Consider the following 20,555-nt stretch of genomic DNA (forward strand, 5'->3'; position numbering starts at 1 on the left):
GCTGGGGACGGCTCCAGCACGGGGCTGGTGTCCCCCACCCTGCGGCCCGTCTCCTCCGCTCCCCGCGCTCCCGCTTGCTGCCTTTCTTGGGTTTTGTTGTTTTTTTTTTTTCTCTCCCAGGAGTAGCAGCGAAGCGTCCCGTCCTGCCTATTTGGAAATGGGAACAAATTGCTCCTCCGCCTTACCTCGCCCATCGCATCCCATATATAGTCATATCTACGGTCAAATGGCAGGCGGCAGCGAATGGGAGGGCTGCGCTTCCCAAAAAAAGCCGGGGGGCAGTGAGAGAGGGAAAGGGGTAGGGACGAACGGAGGAGGGAGGGAGGGAAGAAAAAAAAAAAAAAGCCCTTTCCAAAAAAGTATTGGATGTCTTGAGGAATGCAGTCAGCCCCCTGGGAAAGTACATATCTGTGAGGCGCTCCGTGCCCGCCGCTTGCACTCGGCCGGCGCCCCGTCCCGCACGGACCAGCCCCGCAGCTCCGCTCCGCTCCCCCGGGGGCCGCGCCCGCGTCCGGATCGGGGCTGTCCCGCAGCTTTACAAGTTTGACTTTCGGGAGCAGTTCGCGCGTGTTCGCGCCCTAACCCACCACCACCATGGATGCCATTAAGAAGAAGATGCAGATGCTGAAGCTGGACAAGGAGAACGCCTTGGACAGAGCCGAGCAAGCCGAGGCGGACAAGAAGGCAGCGGAGGAGAGAAGCAAGCAGGTCTGCACCGGGGGCCTGGGCGCAGCCAGCGCCGGGGCGCAAGTTTTTCCGGACTCCTCTCTTTTTTTCCCCTCCTCCTCTTCCCCCCCTACTCCCCGTACCTTATTGTATTCCACCCCCGCGCCCCTGCAGAACTGGTTGAACTTTCCCTAAGGCAGAGCTTCAGCCTGGCACCTCCTGGCTGGAGGTCCCCGGGTGCCCGGTAGGAGTTGGTCCCTCCTGTCCCCACCATTCCCGCTGGGGAGCGGGGCCTTGGGACAGCCGCGTGGCCTCCGTGCCTTTGTCACCGGGGCACGGCGTGGAGAGGCTACCTCGGGCACCTCGTTAGCAGTGGACAGACAGGCTGCCACTCGGCAAAGGACGCTTAAAGCTGTGTTCGCCCATTACAGCATCACCCAGCAGACTTGTCCGATTCCAGCTGCCCCCCCGCCCTCCTCCGGATGCACGTTCCATTTTCCTGTCCTTCCCCAACCCCCTCCTTTACACCTGGGGCTTTACTCGACTGGGGGAGGGAGACACGTTGTTTGCAAGTTTTTGGAAGATCCTGAAGGAGGAGGGAGGAAGGGACGGAGATTATAAATTAATTTCCCACTTTCCTAAGCCCAGGGAGAAACATATTTGTGCGTTGTATTTCCTCTTGTGCACCTAGTTAGAGGATGACATTGTGCAATTGGAAAAGCAATTGCGTGTGACGGAGGATTCAAGGGACCAAGTGCTGGAAGAGCTGCACAAGTCTGAGGACAGCCTCCTCTCCGCAGAGGAGAATGCTGCCAAGGTATCGTGCCCTTGCCACAAGCAAAGAGAATAACTGTCTCTCCTTCTCTCTCTCTCTCTCTGTCCGTCTGTCCTTTTCTGTCCCTTCTGCACCCTCACTTCTCCCTTTGCACGATCACGTTGCCTGCTGCACCTTTTCCTGCCCGCCCTCCCCTCTGCACCACCTTCACCCGTATCACAGCTGGAGGACGAGCTGGTGGCTCTACAAAAGAAGCTGAAGGGCACTGAGGACGAGCTGGACAAATACTCCGAGTCCCTTAAAGATGCCCAGGAAAAGTTGGAACTGGCTGACAAAAAGGCCACAGATGTAAGTTACCCCCATCCCTTTCACTACAAGCCCAGCAGAGAACCCACACACTCCCCCTGCACAGGACAGCCAGGACTCCTGCCTGCAGCACTCCAAAGCTTTGCTGATGGCAGGGGCTGGGCACCTCCTGGGCAGGGGGGTGGGAAACACAGCACTGCCTCCTTGCATGAGGTTTGCACACTGTCAGAGGCATTTGATTGGGTTACTGCTCACTTGACATGTGCTTTTCATGTGTACTTGCTGCTGTAGATGTGAGAGTAAAGAAAGGGTGGCTTATCTGTTCAGGTGATGGGAAAATGGCTCAGGCTGGAATGACACTGTCTTGGTAGTGAAACAGAATCAGAGAGTTAATAGCAAGTAGATTCAGGAGAGGGAGATCCAGAAGAGCAAGGACTGCTAGTTCTGTCTTAAAGAGAGCTGTTCCTAGGCATGCATGTGTTAGAACTACTGCTAGATACTAGTTTGGCTCACTGATCCCTGAGATGAAAGGTCCTCTCCTTGTTGTTTTTCTTTCCTGGAAATCAGTGGAACTGTTTCACTTGTTAAAGAAAAGTTCAGTCTTGTGTGACAGAAAATTGTCTGGAAGATGACACTTGGTAGTTTTGCAGTTCAGAGGACAGCAATCCTAGGAGCAAGCTGGGAGATATATATAGCTCAGCACTTTATATGGTAATAAGGCAAGAGCTTGTGCCTCTCCCAGGCCCTCATCCCACCCACCTGTCTGCCCCTGACATGCATTTAATGTATTGCATGCATGGAGCCACAAGAGTATATTTCTCTGCAGTTAAGGTCCTGGTCTCTGTTGCTGCTGTTGGACAGCTTGATTCTGTCAGAGTAAATCTCAGGTCTGAATTACAGGAATAGGTGAAACTACAGTATATCCAAAGCCATGACACTCCTCCTCCTCCTATAGCTCAGCTTTAAAAATCAACCTCAAAGCCATGATAAAAAGGAGTTGCCACAGATGAAGCAAGCAAAGTATTTCAGGGGGAGGAAGGATACTTTCAGAAGGGGAAATGTTGCAAACAACAACTTGGCATGAAAGGCAACATCCTTTTGTCTTATTTTACTTTTAAAAGGAGGAAAGAATAGAAAAAAAATTTAGCTTCAGTATTGGCAATTAAGTTGTATAGCTTTGAAAGAGAACTCAGGAACTGAGCAAACAGAAGCGTGCCTAGGAACGGGGGAGAGGGTTCTGTCTAATGTGGATCAGATGTCTGTGTTCTGTGCACGGCTGCCATAGAGGGGAGGCAGCTCCCTAGCAGGACGTTTGTTTAACTTGTTCAAAGGAACCACATATAGATCCAGGGGAGATATTCCTTATAAGGAAAAGTATGCAGACTATTTGGAAATAGCTTGCCTAGGATGAAGGCAGGAGAAATGCTACTAGATTCCCATTTTGAAATTAAGGATCTTCTTAGCCGATCCCAATGCCATTTTCCCCTGCTAGAAAAGAGCATTTGGAAGCTAGTTGAGGGCAATTTTATCTGCAGTCTTCCCTCAGGTGGAGGGTAGGAGATGTCTAGCTTGTTTTCCTCGAGGTAAATGCTGTATTTATTTGTGTGCGTGGAATATGTCTGACATTTTAAGGATGTATTTATCTTTTGACAAAGCAGAGTATCTTTAGGGCAGTTGACCCAGTATTTGCCCTACTAGTTTGGATAGTTCCGAGCCTTGGGAAAAAGACACGGGAGTGCCGGCTCCCTGGGCTGGACTCGCCTTACAGGGGATGAGGAAATCTTCCCTCGCGGTGTGACTCACGTCCCAAAAGCGGGCACATCCCCGGAGCCACCCCACCTGGGAGGGGCAGCTGCAGCCCCCTCTCCCGTCCCGGTGTCTCAGGAGCCAGGCCGGGTGCACCATCTGGCGGGTTGCTCAGTGTCATTTTACTACGCTTACATTGGGGCGGTTTAGAGGGGGAAAGGTGGGTCCGACCCCGGTCCCGACCCCGGTCCCGACCTCGGCTCTGAGTCCGGATCGGGCCCGCGGGACCCTCCGCGCCTCGCCGCCAGGGGGCGCTGCTGCCCCAGGGCACCCACCTGGAGCGGGAACGGAGGGAGCGGCTGGAGCGGCACAGCCCAGGATGGGCATAGACCGGGATAGGCACCGCCTGGGATGGGCACAGCCCGGGATGGACACGGCCCGGGATGGGCACAGCCCGGGATGGGCACAGCCCGGGAGAGGCACAGCCCTGGGAGGGGCACAGCCCGGGATGGGCGCAGCCCGGGATGGGCACAGACCGGGATGGGCACAGCCCTGGGATCGGCACAGCCCGGGATGGGCACAGCCCGGGATGGGCACAGACCGGGATGGGCACAGCCCTGGGATCGGCACAGCCCGGGATGGGCACAGCCCGGGATGGGCACAGCCCGGGATAGGCACAGCCCTGGGATCGGCACAGCCCGGGATGGGCACAGCCCGGGATGGGCACAGCCCGGGAGCGGAACAGCCCGGGATGGGACCGGCACTGCCCCGGTACAGCCCATCCCCGGCACGGCCAGTCCCCGGCCCGAGTGGATCGGCGGGATCGGCAAAGCCCATCCCCGGCACAGCCCCAGTACAGCCCTGACCGGGACCGGCACAGCCCTGGTTCATCCTCGGCACATCCCCGGCCCGCAGCGGGACTGGCACTGCCCCGGCACAGCCCCGGTCCATCCCCGGCCCGAGCGGGAGCGGCGGGAGCGGCGATCCCCGGCACGATCCTAGGCAGGACCGGCCCATTCCCGGCGGGACCGGCCCATCCCTGGCCGTGCCCGGCCCCTCCCCGCCGGCCGTGCCCGGTCCCGCCCCGCTGCCCTGCCCGTGCCGGTGCCGGCCCCGCCCCGGAGCGCTCGGCGCGGGGGGACTTCCGGGGCCGCGGCGGGCGGAGGGAGGCGGGCAGGGCCGGGCCGGGCGGGCGGCAGGACGGGCAGGGCGCGGCGGGAATGGCGGCGATGAGCTCGCTCGAGGCCGTGCGCAGGAAGATCCGCAGCCTGCAGGAGCAGGCGGACGCGGCCGAGGAGCGGGCGGGACGGCTGCAGCGGGAGGTGGACCAGGAGCGGGCGCTGCGGGAGGAGGTACGGCCGCCCCGAGCCCGGGGGGAGCGGGCGGGGGACCCTCGTTCCGCGGGGCTCCCCGACCTTTCCTTCGCCGCCGTCCCCGCAGCGCGGCCGTTGTGCCGCGGGCGGCCCCGGGGCTGCGGGGCGGGCGGGGTGCGGTGCCTGCCCCGCTCCGCGGGCCCGCAGCACCGCGCCCGGCTGCTGCCAGCCTGAGTTCGGGCGAGATGCTTGCGATTCGGTGCTTTGCGTCAGGTTCTGAGCAAGCTTTTGTGATTTATTTTTTTTTTTTCCCACAAGCCCTAGTTCTCTTTTGCCATCCAGGCGAGCTCATCTGGGAATCAGCATGGCGACACTTGGGAAGTTACGTACCTGGGGCTGAACCTGAGATGGCCCCGGCACCTGAACGCACAACGGTGTGATCGGGTGGCTGAACAGCTCTGCTGGGTGCTGCTCCTCAGAGCTGCTTGCTGGGATGGGAAAGGAACAGCAGGCTTGGGTTTAGGCGGAGATGAGATCGGGGGCGAGCAACTTAGAGAGCAGAGAGATGTAGTTATGTGTGGCAGTCACAGCAAAAAAACCTGATAGGGCTGTTGTTTGTCTTACCACTGACCTTGGGGAATTCTAGCAGCTGTAATTTAATGTTTCCTGCTATAAAATGCGCAGTATCCTTTGAGGCAGTTTGAGTGTCTTCTGTGGTTGTATGAAAAGGAAGCAAAAGAACAACTTTCTTGTGTCGTTTATTGCAATAGAAAAACTGGCGATTATTAGATTTCCTTATAATATGGGGCTTCCTGCACATTCCAGGCAGCAAGTTCAGAGGAAGAGCCTGCAGATTACTTGCAGGTGATCTTCCCGATGGAGCAAAATATGGCTACTATGCTTGTGTAACTACTGCATTCTTGCAGCTCACTTGGCATATCCATTTTTTTTGGTGAAGGACCATGTCACAGTCATTAACTGGTTTCATAAGACTTTCTGTCTTTAAAAAAACTTGTATTCATTTTCTAAGTTTGGGGGAGTAAAGGACACCAGTTATTCTACTTTCAGTAACATATATTATTCTAAACAACACATAAAGGGATTTCTATTGAAATGGGAAGCTTTGTGGCAGAAGGAATAGTGCTGGAGAAGTGATGGTAGCTCGCTGGTAAAGTCTTCCCTTAAGAGCTCAGCTACATTGCTATGAAGGGTCCTAAAGGTTAGTGTTTGTGTCTTCCCTGGAGTTGGTTTGTGTGGATGATGTGGAATTCTGCAGAGTGCATTTGCATGGTATTTAAGTTTTTGTTTAGAGGGGTCAGTGCTGGGGCGAATAAAGGTGGAAAACTGAATTCCCAGGCACAGGTAGATGTGTGCCTTTTTTACAGTAGGGTTTTTTATTGTTGCAGCTGTATTTCTGTATGCTTGAGGAGGGAGGCTTTGGGAGCTTTGCAGAAGAGAGCAGAGGTGTGAATCTGACCCTTCCCTCAGTGCAGTCCTTACGTGTTCAGCATGTGACCAGCCAGGGTTGTTATGTGGGTTTTATTTTCTTCCTGTGCAAGGTACAGATAGCAAACAATGAAAAAGCTAAAGCTGTGGCCAAAACACATCACAGCCTACAGCTCTTGATTGTTAAACCAGATTGTTAAAAGTTTCAAGACTGTGATTAGCAGCCATTGCCTTAAAAAAGAATCTGTTCTGTCTCCAGTACAGGCATCTCAAGGGGCTGTTGGAAATGGCATTTTCAAAATGCATTTTTCTTCCTTCTTCTGGAAAACAGACTCTCCCTTGCAATAGTAAGAATTAACACCTGATGGTACCTTACCCATGTCATCTCTCACTGTGGAAATATGTGGTGTGTAAGTGGTGTGGCAGACACACAGGAGGTCGTGTTTGTCTGGTAGCTTTGGGAGTGCCCCTGAATGTCACTGGGGTTTTTTCCTGCCTTGCCATATAAGGAGAGAAGTCCTGCTCTGCAGAAGAATAACTTGGGCCATATAAGGCTGGTCGGTAAATCCTGAGTGAGTTACTGGAGCAGGAAGTAAAAACTTGAACTTTACTCACCCGGTGTTTTCGAGGCGCATTGTATGTTCTTATCATGGTGAGGAGTCTTGACGTGATAATAATTAACTGGTAACATTACAAATTTCCCAAGAGTAACATTTGTGAAAGGTTATTTTCTTTCTTAAACCAGAAAGTTCAAATTCTTGCTATTTAAAGCCAGAAATCTGAAAAGACAGGCTTGGATTACACACAGCAAAATATTCTATATTTGGATTAATGTGGATCTCTAAGAATGAAGTCTCTTCTGGTTCTCCGTGTTCACTGCCAATACATATTAATGTTCAAAGACATATTTGTTTCCTTGCTTCTGTGTTGCTTTCAGTCATTCTAGCGGGGCATTGTTACTGTTATGTCAAAGGTAGTTTTACTTGTCTGGTGTGTAAGTTACTCTTCCTTCTGTTATGTACAGCAAAATTTTCACTGCAACCAACTGTATCCAGCTACCTCTGGTTAGAAAAGAAAAAGTACCAAATTGATACTTCTGGTATCTGCTTTTGCTGGGGGGTTGGTTCCCTCCTCAACTAGACATCACAGGAAATTCAGATGTGTGCCTGTTCATATATAGCATATGTATATCTCATCTATGTTAATTTTCAGTACTAATTAAGACAGTTATTCTTGGAAGTTATTAACTTTTTAAAATAATGACCTTTTCATATATATTTTGTGCTTAATATAGTTTTGAAAGAAAGTTTTATAATGAGGTTACCGTGAGGAGGCTGTTGTAGAACTTAGTCTGCAACTTAAACAAGGGTAGTTTTGAAGATGTCAGAAGTAAGAGCTTGTAGTGGTAAGAGGCAGATGAGTTGCAAGGGTTGTACAGAAGATTAAGTGAACAGATAATAATGCCAGAGAGGCAAATTTAGAAGAAGTTTGAGGATGGCACTATAGGGAAAAAACAAAAGGAGAAGGTGTTTTAAGTGGTTATTGCCTGTACCAGGGCCCTTCTTGAGATGTAGCCTCTGCTGGTGCCTTTTTTAGCAGGTCTTGCATAATTTACCTGTGAATAAAACTTCGGGGTACTGAGACACTTCTTAAATGTTCTCCTGCTGTCTCTGTGGCAGCTGATCCAGGTGTGTTTTTGTGTGTTTACGCTGAACCCTTCTTGTGGAACTCCAGGAAACACTGGGACAATTCTTACCCAAATGTGGTGAAAGGTCACAAATAAAGGATTTGGGATAATAGAAGGCTCATAATTGGTTTGTGTTGATTTAACAAAAAAAAGGGGAGGTCTGTGATTAATGTCTGCAAATACAATAACAGAAAATATTCAGGTAACAGTGCATAATTCTTCCAGTGCAGTTCTTTCTAGTACAAACTGTCCAGTCCTTGATGTGCTTCACTGAAAGGAAGCATTAATCACTTTTTCCTCTGTTAAGCAATAACTTCACAATTCAATGAGGGCAGGTACATCCATGTGTAGGGATTTCATAGTGGCTGAAGTCAGGCATTAGGGAAGTGCTGTTAAATGGCACTAGCAGGTAAATGGGACAGTCTTACAAGAGATGATGTGTGCCTTATTGTGAACTAATTTCTGTTCTTCCCGTGCTTAGGCTGAGAGCGATGTGGCTTCTCTGAACAGACGCATCCAGCTGGTTGAGGAAGAGTTGGATCGGGCTCAGGAGCGCTTGGCCACTGCCCTGCAGAAGCTGGAGGAGGCTGAGAAGGCTGCAGATGAGAGTGAAAGGTGGGTGGGGCCACTCCTGAATGGATCGTTACTCTCATGACAAAGATCCTAATTGCCAGGGTGTGGGGCGGGGCAGTAAATTAGACCACTCCTGTGTCTCTGAACATGTGTAATCTACTCTGCCTTTGTGTACCAGGGCTTCAGTTACAGCTTGTCTGGAGGAATGTCCAAAATATGTAGGCTTGAATTCTTTTTCACTTGTAAAGATGAGGTTTGAGTGGGGTAGGCCCTGTGATGAATCATGTCACAGCCTGTGAAAACTGGCTGACCAAGCCCAGATTTCTCTGCTCTTGTGCTGTTGGGCGATTCTGGATTTCATTGTGGGTAGAAAATCTCACCTGGAGAATAGCAAAGTGCTGGAAGAGGCTTTGATTCTCCTGTTGGCAAGATTAGTATGTGAGGGTGAGCAAAAGAAAGAGGCTTATAATTCCTTTAGCTTTCCAGAAGTCCATAATGTGAGTCAGGAACTCAAGATTTGTGACTTTGGAAGATCATCTCTCTTCTATAGATTGTATTTTTTATCTGTGATAATACCTTTCATTGTGAAAGAAGCCTACATATTCTGCATATGTATTTCTGCCTCACTAGCTGTGCAGCCTGTTGAACAGAAAAACACCAGAGACTCACAGTGTGTTTTGAAACACTTAGAGAATTTGGGTCAGATGTGCAACACACAGTGTTTCCTGTTATGAAGGAGTTAAAATTGTGCTTATGCAGAGCACAGAGAGCTCCAGTGTTCTAGAGCTCTGACATGGCAAAACTCAGGGGAGTCTGGCCCATAAACATGGTTCTTGTCAGTCCTGCAAGGGTTGTAGCATGCTGTTTCATGGGGAGTGTAAAAGCACAGATGTTTTCAGTCATCCTATTAGGTCTTGAGAAGCAAGACCCTTTATTTACCTTTCTGTGAGATGAGTTTTCATTCAATTTAAAATGAAAAAAGGATAGTACAGCTGAACTGTGGTTGAGAGCTAAACAAATCACACTTTCTTTCCTCTTAAGACGTGTTTCGTTCCTTGGACTTCTGGGTGGGAGTGCACAGGACTAGATCTATGGTGTGAGGACTCAACTGTGTGATGTTCTTCATTCACCTTAGTGCAGCTGTCTGCAAGTCTCACTCCACCAGCAGTGGAGCTGGAGATAGACTGGCAAGCCCTGACCCTCGCATTTCCTGTTTTTCACGTCTTTCAGAGGAATGAAGGTCATTGAAAATAGAGCCCAGAAGGATGAAGAGAAGATGGAAATCCAAGAGATCCAGCTCAAAGAGGCCAAGCACATTGCTGAAGAGGCCGACCGCAAGTATGAAGAGGTCAGTTCCTGAGGGCAGCTCACCTCTTTCTAAAGTCCATTAGGCTGTGCCTGTACCTTATTTTTTCCTCCTTTGCCCATTAAGTTCAAAGGGTCACAAACATCACTCTTCACAGCTGTTGTGGAAGGAGAAGTGGACACCTGTACACCTCAGGGGACAAGGTGGCAGGAGATCTGTGCTTCGAGCTTTGTGCCAGAATGTTTGAGAGTGTTCCCTGGGCTCTTAGGGAGAAAAAGACCTGTTTTGAAGCTGCCTTTTGATGAATGAGAGGTCTTGAAAAATGTCAGATAACTGAGACTCAAATGAATAATGAAGATGTCACAGAACCAAAACTCATGTGTTGACCAAAAAAACGAGAAGAGACCCAACCCCCTGCTTAGCAGGTTCTAGAAGCAGGTGACCTGTGCTGCAGCAACATAATATCTGACTGTCCGGGGGCTTCTCTTGTAGGTGGCTCGTAAGCTGGTGATCATTGAGAGCGACCTGGAGCGGGCTGAGGAACGTGCTGAGCTGTCAGAAAGGTAAGTGTTGAAGTGCCTCTTGTGAGGTGCCCCAGGATGACTGTAACAGCATGGACTGTTGGCAGCACACTGTGTGTTCAGCTCCAAGCTATGTTTTGCCGTTTTGCTCATTTACTGTAATCGTTGAAGTAAAGGAAGTAAATGTGTTGTTTGTGTTTTGTCACTGCATGCTGTACCTGCACACTGATTTTGTGAATGGCTTTTGTGCATTTCATGTGTTCACTAACAGCCAAGTCCGACAGCTGGAAGAACAGTTAAGAATAATGGATCAAACCTTGAAAGCATTAATGGCTGCAGAGGATAAGGTACTGACACTAATAAACAGTTCTTAGGTTTAACTGCAACCCAAGTCTTTCGACTTCCATAGCTGGTTAGCTCACTCAGCAGTAACAAATCAGTCCTTGCTATGCTCTTCACTCTCTTTGCATCTTGCTTTGGTGGTTTTCTTTGGTCTCTTTTTTGTTTATTTATTCATTTTTACCTTTAAAACTGATCTCCTGTGCAGCCAAAAGAAGCTGAACTGTCCCACGTGTAAAAGCTCCGTAAATGTTTCTGTGTAAGCCAAGGGCTGTAGAGAAATTTCTGTCTGGTCATCGTCTTAATGTGCACTTGAAGTGATATTTGGCATCACAAAGAGCCGCTTTCAATCTGTGATGGATCAGCTGCTTTTGAGGCCGTTCTTTTGCCCCGTAATTGTTTTCATTTTTCTCTATCTTTTCCCCCTATTTTCTCCTGTTTCTTTTGCTTGACTGAATCTTCCATCCGCCCCTTTCCTGCCTTCCCTCCGAAATAACAGCAAATGTGCTGAGCTTGAAGAGGAGTTGAAAACTGTGACCAACAACCTGAAGTCGCTGGAGGCTCAGGCTGAGAAGGTAGGATAGAGACTTATGTGAGAATGTGTCCCTTGCTTGTCATCTGGCCTGTGGGGTTTCCTTTATATGGAAATGCTGGTCACTGCAGCATTTCAGCAGGGCCATTGTCTGTAGGAGCACTTGGACTCACTACTCAATTCCTATTTGGCTCTCACTGGAACACAGCGTGTCTCCCAGTTCCAAATAGGTCAGTATTAGTTGGCCACACGTTCTCTTAAGTACTCTGACAGGATTAAATATTATTTATGGAATTACCCTCCAGCTGGCATTGTGTACTAATATTCAGTTTCTCCAAACAATACTCCTCTTTAGAAAAAGTGTAGTACTAATTTCTGCTTGGAGTTCCCACCTTATTACGCTGGAATACATCTCAAGGGAAGTTTGACTCTTGTAATGAACTGCATTACCACAGCCTTGCAACTGGAATTAATTTAGTTTTACCCATGTTAGTTTCTTGTGTACACATGATCTGTTAGAAGAGAGTTTCAAATGTGGGTTTTTTGGTGTATTTAGAATACCTGGTCTAACACCAGTGATTCTCTTTCTAATTACAGTACTCGCAGAAAGAAGACAAATATGAAGAGGAGATTAAAGTTCTGACTGACAAACTGAAGGAGGTAAAATTAGAGCTGTTCTTTGCAATGTGTCTTCTAATGGACATTTGATTCTTTTAGTATAAACACTACTTTGCCTTAAGGGTGAACACATGATTTTGGAAAGAGTTTAGTGTTAAATGTCCCTCCTAAAAACTAGTATATATTTGCCTCCTCTCATTGTACTTTTTTCCTCACGTGAACTGTTGCTGCACTGTTCCTGAGTACTGTGTGTGTGTCTCCTAAAGCAGTCTGTGTTTGTCTTGACCCCAGGCTGAGACCCGTGCTGAGTTTGCTGAGAGGTCAGTAACCAAGCTGGAGAAGAGCATTGATGACCTAGAAGGTATGGGCTTCTGGTTTTTTACTTACTGTAGAAATACATGTCTCTTATTCTGCTGTTGGGGGGAGGTGGGTGGCTTTGGTTTGGTTTTTTTCCATTACCCAGTTCTACTGGCCTGACTTGTCCCACTTTTACAAATGGGTCTGCCTAAAGAGCAAAATAGGCAAAACATTTTCCAGTTGAAATATATTGATAACTTAAATGCTTCAGGTGAACAGTGTTTTGCTCTTGCCTGTTCCTTTTTCTCTCATGTTCTTAAGACTCCTTTCATTTTTTTTGCTTTATACTCTTCTACTTGGAGGTATATAAGTGTGTAGGGTGAATGATCAGATGGTAAGTGTTATTATCATCTTGCTAAAGAGCTGTGTTATGTTTGCAATAATTAGGAATGTAGCAAGCTAACCTAACTTAATACTGTGCCAAGTGTGGGTCAGGGCAGGCATTTTGTGACATAGACCAGTTGTTGGTTTTCAGTAAAGCTAATAGATTATATACATCATCAGAAGGACAGCTTGTTTAACTTCAGAGAGTTTGTTTTAAGGTTTTGATAAAACTATCAGAACTGCAGCAGAATAGCAGAATGTGCTTCCTGCCTCCAGAGAAAATAATTCAGTAGGGCTTTGTAATTAAAAGTTACATGGAGGTTGCTATTTAGATGCCTTACACCAAGTCTAGGATTTTAAGAAGCTTAATTGCTTGGTGTGGCAGGCTGAATTCTGCATGAAGGCTGTGGAATATGTAGGTAGCTGCTGAAAATTTATGATCACTGACTCAGGAAGGAAGCAGAGAAGAAGGATAAGTGTTTAGAAGGAACAAAAATTGCTGTAAGAAGCTGAGTTTATGCCAGCACACAAACCAGAGTGGTTTGGAAAAATAGTGGTGGAAAATGGTAACATCCTCCTCGAGCCCCATTTTTGGCTCTTTTCTCCCTTGCCTCCTGTGTGCCCTCCTAATGTGCATTAAAGCAAAAATCCAGGGCAGCAAAACATGGATTTTTTTTTCCCTTGTGCCCTTTTTTCCTTGGTTTTCTCTGTATCACAGGCTGCCCCACTGGCCGTGCAGTTAATGGACTTGTCACATAAGACTGCTCACTCCTGATTTTTTTTTTTTTCTTTTCTTCTCTAACTTTGTGATTTTCTTTCATGTTGTCTGTCACAACACCTCTTTCTGTGCCCTCTCCCCTCTTCCTGCGGCTTCTGGATGGTGTCCCCGTGCCACCACCTTCCCCCTCCACCCACGGTCCCGCTCCATTCCCTTGCTCACCCGCCTTCCCGGGGGGACATTAGATGAGCTGTATGCTCAGAAACTGAAGTACAAGGCCATCAGTGAGGAGCTGGACCACGCTCTCAATGACATGACTTCCATGTAAATGTCCTCCCAGCCTGTCCCCGCTGCCGCTTCCCTGCCCTCACTGATTGCGCGGTGCCGGCTTGTGAAATGTCCCCCCTGTGCAGGGGGGGACTCGTTCCTTTAGCAAGACTTAGGTGTACAAAATACCATGAACAATGTCTTTACCGTGGCAAAGTGTGGGTGAGTGCTGTGCCTAGCCTGGTAAATCCTCATGGTGATTTTGTAAGCTCGTGGTTACTCTTTCCTTCGGTGCCTGCAGTCCGTGTGTCCTGGGGTTGCCTTTGCTTTGTAGCTCTGTTTGTCCTTTCAGTTCACCTCTGTTCAAGCATTGTCTGCCAGCTCCCTCTTGTTCATTTTACCAGAGAAAATTGCCTTGGTATGTGTTGTATTTGGAGTGTACTCTTCTGCCTGCTGTCACAGTTTTTTGCTCTGGCAAAATTTCTGTACAAGAATGTCAAAGAAATTTCGATTTAGCTGTATTCTCTATTTTAATGACAGTGGAAAGTGTTTATCTAAATTGCCTTAACTGCTCTGAAAACTTCACTTGTTATCACTAAATTACAAGTGCAGAAATTGATTTAAAATACTTTGTCATTTAAGCCCATAAAAGTCACAATTGTTTATAGGTTTCTTCTGCGTGTTTTCTGGATAGTAATAGTAATTTAATTTACATATACCAAAAATGTGGTAATACCAACTTGAGCCATAAGGAGAAAAATGATGACAGGAAAGCACACATCCACCTTCCCATGCTCACACCTTGCACTTGCATGAGCCCTGCGCAGCTGACGTGGCAGAGGGGAAGGGGCTGTGGCTCTCAGGTACTTATGAGGTGCCATGTTTAGTCCCAACACTTCTTTTTGGAGGCTGGCATGCTTTCCACGAGGCATAAGGTTTTTTTCAGAGCTTGAAGTGTGTTTTGTGTGCACCCATATTTTAGATGTTTGTTTCTTTGCATTTTTTCATCCCCGTGTCTGTTCACTACTTTCCTCCCTCTCTCTACCAGCATTTCAGTAGAGGTCTAATGTTGTCTGCTTTGGTTTTGTTTTTTGTTTTTAAATTCCCTCCCAGCGTATGCTTTTGCTCTGTGGTTTATCAAGCAAATGGATTTCTCTTTTCCTCCTCTGTGTACAGAGATTACAGTATTTCTTCAATTTGGGATATTTCTAAATGGAAAACAGACTTTAAATTATACTCTGCTGCTACATGAGGACATTCCAGTCCCAGCATGGTGTGCTGTTTCTGTAGCATAGTCTCTCAGCATGCTGGGCTCTGCTGTGCAGTTGCTGCTTTTTTGGAAGTCTTTACTGCACCTTTTTTTTCATTTTCTACCTTATCTCACTTTTTCTTTTCATGCAGATAATTTTCTTTGCTTCACTTCTCCAAAGACATCCCCATCGGGTTGGATAAAACATCTTCCCCAGCTTTGGATGTTTCATGGGTTCACTGTCCTGTCCTCTAGCTTAGCTGACTCTCCTCCTCTTCACCTGTCTCAGAACATGCTCTCTTTGTGCTCTGCTGTACAGAAACTACATTTCTCAATGTAAAATAAACATCCCGGCTGTATCCCTTTTGCTATTCCCTTGCCTTTTATTTATTTAAGTAACTGTTTAAGTTATTAATAAAAAAATGCTCTTTTTTGCCTGCAGGGATTTATTTTTTTTTCCGTGTTTTCATTTTTTTATCTACAAGCACTTTTACCTGAAGGTTGACAATGCCAAGCCAGTGAGAGCAGTCTGGGGGGTGAGAGTACTACTCTTGGTGTCAAAAGCGGCCAGTTATTAGTTATTATCTTAGTTTTTCTCAAAATATGAGGCAGATAAAATGACAAATAGATGTAATGGGAATTTTTTCAGTTGTTATTGTTAGGCCAAAATCTGCAAGGACACTCCTTCCTTGGGGTCACTTGGTCGTGGGAGCATAGCTGAGAGGACAGTTACATCCTTGACACCACATTTTTCACTTTAAAGCCTGAAATTTGCTCCTTGCTTGGTGCTGAAGACTTCTAATCTTTTATATAAATGTGTTTGTTCATTAACTTAAATATTTGAGACAGATTTAAAGGGACAATATCAGAAATTTTAATTTTTTTTTTCATCCAAAAATAGTCCTTGAATTGTCTTGCAAAAAAATGTTCCCTCTTTCACCCTTAGTTAATTCAGCAAACATGTTACTTGCTAACTTTTGAGGGGTTTTTTCAATGTATTTTTCTTGAGTGGCATGATAGGATTGGAAGTTCATCAGGGAGGTTTCAGTGGTTTTCCACTCTTGGGCTTAGTTCAGACTTGTGAGTTTGGATTGCAGACTCATGAGAAGTGTTTCAAAACTGGAGTGGGAAAACTCAGGATTATACTATTAATGTCATGATTCTGCAGCAAAGTGGAACATCGTGGGTTTCAGGTTTGAAAGCCTGAACATTGGCTTTCAGCTGATTTGTCAGTGCCTAATTTAGGATGAAGCATTAAATACTGACACTTGGCTTTTTGTTATACTTTCATTTGCAATTAGGGAGTTTATTGCCTTATTTTAACTTCATTTTCTTTCCAGTGAAAGGAGTTATTTTCCATTTCATGTTAAAGAGAATCAGTTTAAACTGGATTGAATTCTGGTCACTCTATAAGTTGCTAAAGTTCCTAAGTCACCAAAGCTAAATAAACTTATTATAGCTGAACTGTAGTTTTTAACTTGTAGAATAATGTAAATGTGTCTTTCTTGTTCAGCAGTGCAGTCTAGACTAGATTTTCTCTCTTCCCCAAAACTTGTTTTCCAAATAAGGCTTGCAAATGGATGCATCCCAATTTTCTATCCCACGACACATCCTTTTGTTGCTGGCCATGGGGAGAAGCCCAGGAGCAGGATGTGTGTCAGCAGTCACAGGTAGCTCAAGCAGTAAAGTTCAGTGAGTTACTGCTCATCAGCTGAGATGCAGTAAGTGTTGTTTTCCCCCTCAATTCCTTGCAATGCTGTTGTTTCTTCAGAAGAGTAAAAAAAAACCCCAAATCCATTGTAGGACCCTGGCAACTTTTCACATAATAATTTTGGACATCAGTATTCAGTTTTTCCCTTTTCTGCCAGTCACCCGTGGTCAGCTCTGCCCTGCAGGGGAGCAGTGCTGGGAAGGGCAGTGCAGTGCAGGCTCCCAGGGAGCTGTGCAGAGCTCCTGCCTGGTCCTGCTGCACTGAGCCTGACTGCCCAGAGCACTGCTGGTTCCTCCCTGCAGGGGGTTCCAGCACTCCTGTCCCCCTGGGTGGGGATGTTCCACCTCCCATGTGGGCTCTGCTTTGCCTGGGCTCTGCTGAGCTGAGGCTGAGCCTTGCTGGGTCTGCAGCAGAGCCTGAACACAGGCTTGGCTGACAGGGCTCTGCCTCTGTGCCAAAGGACAGCCCAGACAGACTGGGGGGGATCCAGGGCTTGCTTTACACTCAGGAAATGCTTTCCTGCTTTACCTGGGGCTTTTAGTCTCGTTTTGGACATTGAGGAATAGTGTAAATCTCTGCCTCAGTTAGGGAGGGGTTTCCTGTGATGGAGGTAAGCATCAAGTTCTTGGTTCAAATGTCGTGTTTGAATAACAACTAAATATACTTTGCCAAAGTGAAATTTTAGTTACTCTGAGGTTTTGATGTTTTTTTCCACATATATGTGACATTATCCTGATGAGAGAGACAAACCCCAGTTGTTACTGGTCCCGGATCAGAGCTGTGAAATGTGCCCTGGTTTTACTGAGCTGGCTGTTGGACTTTGGGCTGGGGAGGAAGCTGGGAGGAGTTACTCACCACACAAGCATGTCCTGCAGCCCAGCTCATTGCACAGCTTTGCCTTTGCTGTGTCCAGTGCCTGCAGGGGAAGAGCATTTCTGTGGAAGCTGTTAGGAAGCTTGTGGAAAAGGACCAGAAACAGTCATTTCCTGGAGGGGAATAATCTGGGATCAAGAGGTCAGGAGTGCAGTTTGAATCTAGACTATTGAGGAGAATATGGGCACTTTGAGAACACAAGACAGTGAAAAGCCATTGTGGAATGTTCTTTCACTCTGCAGAACTCACTAACTGTGCTGTCACAACATAGTCCTGGCTGTTCTGTGTGAACATGACTCGTCCTCTCTGTTTGCTGTATTTGAGCAACACAGGTTTTCATCCCTCCATTTCATTTTCACCAAATGTGTGGGTCTGTTTTCTTGCAGAGCACAACTGGGCAATTTAAAGTTATCAAAAGGTGCTGATAGCAGTAACAGAAGTATATTTTCCTAACCAAAAATAGCATTTCAGCCATCAGATTCCCCAGGAAGGGCGTATGGGCTGAGTCAGACCCAGTGGTAGGTGGCTCCTGGCATCTCCTGCTGTTATTTCTGCTGCTTGTGATGCAGTTGCTCTCCCTCCACTGGCAGATGAGGTTCCACCACACCTTAAAAGAGTTTGCAGAGAAAAATGGCACTCATGAAACAAATCTTCCACACACTGTACAAAAGACTAAAGCAGGACTTGGTAGCTGTTGGAATATGGCTGCAGTTCTGTTCCTGTTCAGTTTTTGTGTCCCACAGCTGTTCCCCACAGCAGGATTCTTAGCCAGTTCTTCACACGGTATAATAGCTGTTCCTTGGAGTAGCTATTTAATTACTAGAGTTGTAGAAACAAAGGTAAAATGTTTCTCTGTATGTTACTGAACTGTCTGTCATGTGACCAGTTTCTTTATTAACTCTTATTTAACTGTTTTCTCTGTCTAATCTGTCTTCATTCTGCCTCTTTTTTTCCCTTCTAACCTGCTTGCTGCCTGTACAGACCAACTCTACCAGCAACTTGAGCAAAACAGTCGCCTAACTAATGAACTAAAGCTGGCCTTGAATGAGGATTAAACCTTAGTGTGACCATATTGTTAACTTGTTTAAAAACACCCTCTTCCAAATTTTCTTTAAGAACCAATCACTAAAAGTAGAAATAAGCAAGAAACCTAGAAATTGATTTTTTTATTTTTCTTTTTTGAGCTGTTGATGATGTGGTAAAATGATAAATGAAATTCTCAGTTTCTCTTGGGAAAAATATGAAAATGCTTCTCCTGGATGAGGCTTTTCATTGTGTGTGTGCACACCTGCTCTGGAGGAGCACTGAGCTCTTGGCTGGCCAGTGGCTTCTTTCCACTTCAGTGAACAGCATTTCACTGAGAGTATCCAAAAATTAACAGCCTCAGTCAGGCCCTCAGATTGCCTGAGACAACATGAATTGGCCCTGACATTTTTACTAGAATGAGAGAAAAATTCCAGGATTCAAATTTGTGTGTTTCCAAACCAACTGAAAGGATCCTTACAGCTGTTTTGTTGTCTGGAGACTTTGATGCCATAACTTTGCATTTCTATGAATTGGGCTTGTATTTGACTTGAGGGGAAAAATAAAAAAGCATGGGAGCTCCACCTGAAAATCCTGATCAGTTTGAAGGTATGCTTGCAGTAGTGTGAAATTACTATACTGGATTGTGGTAGGATGCACCTCTAGAACATTATGCTCATTTATTGTATTAAATAAGTGTGTTAAATGACTGTCCTATAAAAGTGTGCATGCAGCATAAAGCTACTAATTTCAATTTTATTTATTTTCTAGAAGAAATAAATTTCTTAAAGGTCACTTTGCTGAAGAAGAGAATATTTTTAATTTTTTCGTTCTTTGCGTTTCTGAATTCTATGAAACTTAAAGTAGGGATCTGCAAAGAACTTAATTATTTTCTTTATTGCTACTTTAAAAAATAATAATTTTAAAAAGCCATTTACACATTCCTATAAGCAGAGAGCTTCCAGAACATGCAAGAATTGCATCTCTGGTGGCAGTGCATTTTCTTAACAAATGCAGCTGTAAACAGTGCTAAACTTGCATTACTTGTTGTTTGTTTAATTAATTTGGAATTCTCTCTGGTTGTGTTGTTTGGGAACATTGGTATTTATGAGCATGCACATTTCTTAACTTTCTAAACCCTCTGAGAGCAGTGATGATTGCATGCCTTCATGTTCTGAGAATCAGTGCCTCCAAAGAACTGCTATTCATGTTTTAATTTTCTAATCCCACAACAGAGAAAGTGGCACATGCCAAAGAAGAAAACCTTAATATGCATCAGATGCTGGATCAAACTTTACTGGAGTTAAACAACATGTGAAAACCTTCTTAGCAGCAACCACATTGTTTGTTTTGTTATTTTTACACCTGCTTGCCGTGAAGCCCCATAAACGTGTCTTTATTTTAGTTTCACCACAGTCACAAGAACATCTGCTAAAGTACCAAGCAGGGGTCAGGGAAACACCAAACTGGGCAAGCCATATGCGGGTTAAGCTACGTTACATTATGGTTTAAATGTGCCATTTCCCAACAAAAATGTTACCTACACTCTGTAGAGAGTTCAGCAACTCAGTGTGCTTAGGCTTTGAAGAATCCTGGCCGTGGCAGAAAGTGTCCCACCTCAAGTGCCAACTGCAGTTTTGACCCAAGAAGAATGATTGGTGTTCAGGAGAGATCAGTTGGAAATGGTGCTATTTTGAACAAAAGGCTCTACTGAAGTCTTTTGTTTGATATCAGACAAGTCAGGAGTTGTCCAGCACAGTAATTTATTTTTACCAGAATTTTACTGATCTGTGAGAATTTGGACTTTCCGTGCCTTCTAATTCAGTAAAACGAAGGTGTGTGAGCAACAGAGACAAGTGAAGGCTCCTGGAGGTGTTAAATTGTGTTCTTGCAACTCAATACAGAAGTGTAGGTCAGCATTTCACCTTGAGTATTCATTCGATTGTATTTTTCATGTTGAAATGAAAGATTCAATAAATTCAGGACAAAACATTAATTTGGAAGAGATTGTTTAAAATGTATTTTATTTGTGTGGATTTGGGGGAGGGGGAGGAATTTTGAAACCGATATTCGCCTCACTTTTTTTTTTTTTCCCACACTTTCTTTGAGCAGTTTTAAAAGTATACCTGTATTGTAAACATTGTATAATGATATGAAATAAAATGCACATTTTAGGACATTTTTTTTTTTAATTTTGCTCTCCTG

General features: G+C 46.0%; 1 protein-coding gene across 21 annotated transcripts; it reads left to right on the forward strand.

Annotated features, from left to right (window-relative positions):
- The first annotated feature begins 379 nt into the window (after positions 1 to 379).
- Positions 380 to 20,542, forward strand: TPM1 (tropomyosin 1). Of its 21 annotated transcripts, none has more exons than XM_027712237.2 (10): positions 380 to 708; positions 1,664 to 1,789; positions 8,421 to 8,554; positions 9,743 to 9,860; positions 10,311 to 10,381; positions 11,178 to 11,253; positions 11,808 to 11,870; positions 12,120 to 12,189; positions 13,473 to 13,551; positions 14,896 to 15,184. In XM_027712237.2, the coding sequence occupies exons 1-10, from the start codon at positions 595 to 597 to the stop codon at positions 14,897 to 14,899; spliced, it is 855 nt and encodes a 284-aa protein (XP_027568038.1). In that variant the 5' UTR covers positions 380 to 594; the 3' UTR covers positions 14,900 to 15,184. The 21 variants fall into 21 exon arrangements, with proteins under 21 accessions (XP_027568038.1, XP_027568042.1, XP_039240042.1 ...); XM_039384104.1 differs by lacking the exon at positions 1,664 to 1,789 and adding an exon at positions 1,358 to 1,483 and having other exon boundaries at positions 437 to 708; XM_039384109.1 differs by lacking the exons at positions 13,473 to 13,551; positions 14,896 to 15,184 and adding exons at positions 1,358 to 1,483; positions 19,586 to 20,542 and having other exon boundaries at positions 458 to 708.
- The last annotated feature ends 13 nt before the right edge of the window (positions 20,543 to 20,555 follow it).

This window comes from Pipra filicauda, unplaced genomic scaffold (genome assembly GCF_003945595.2).
Source record: "Pipra filicauda isolate LSUMZ 115617 unplaced genomic scaffold, ASM394559v2 scaffold338_size783178_pilon, whole genome shotgun sequence".
Classification (NCBI taxonomy): domain Eukaryota; kingdom Metazoa; phylum Chordata; class Aves; order Passeriformes; family Pipridae; genus Pipra; species Pipra filicauda.

Excerpts from the sequence above, each read along its gene's own strand:
- TPM1 (XM_039384109.1), top strand. The coding sequence starts at position 595 with ATGGATGCCATTAAGAAGAAGATGCAGATGCTGAAGCTGGACAAGGAG. Across the intron at positions 709-1,357 it reads CGGAGGAGAGAAGCAAGCAG|TTAGAGGATGACATTGTGCA; the intron begins GTCTGCACCGGG and ends TTGTGCACCTAG. Across the intron at positions 12,190-19,585 it reads GAGCATTGATGACCTAGAAG|AGAAAGTGGCACATGCCAAA; the intron begins GTATGGGCTTCT and ends ATCCCACAACAG.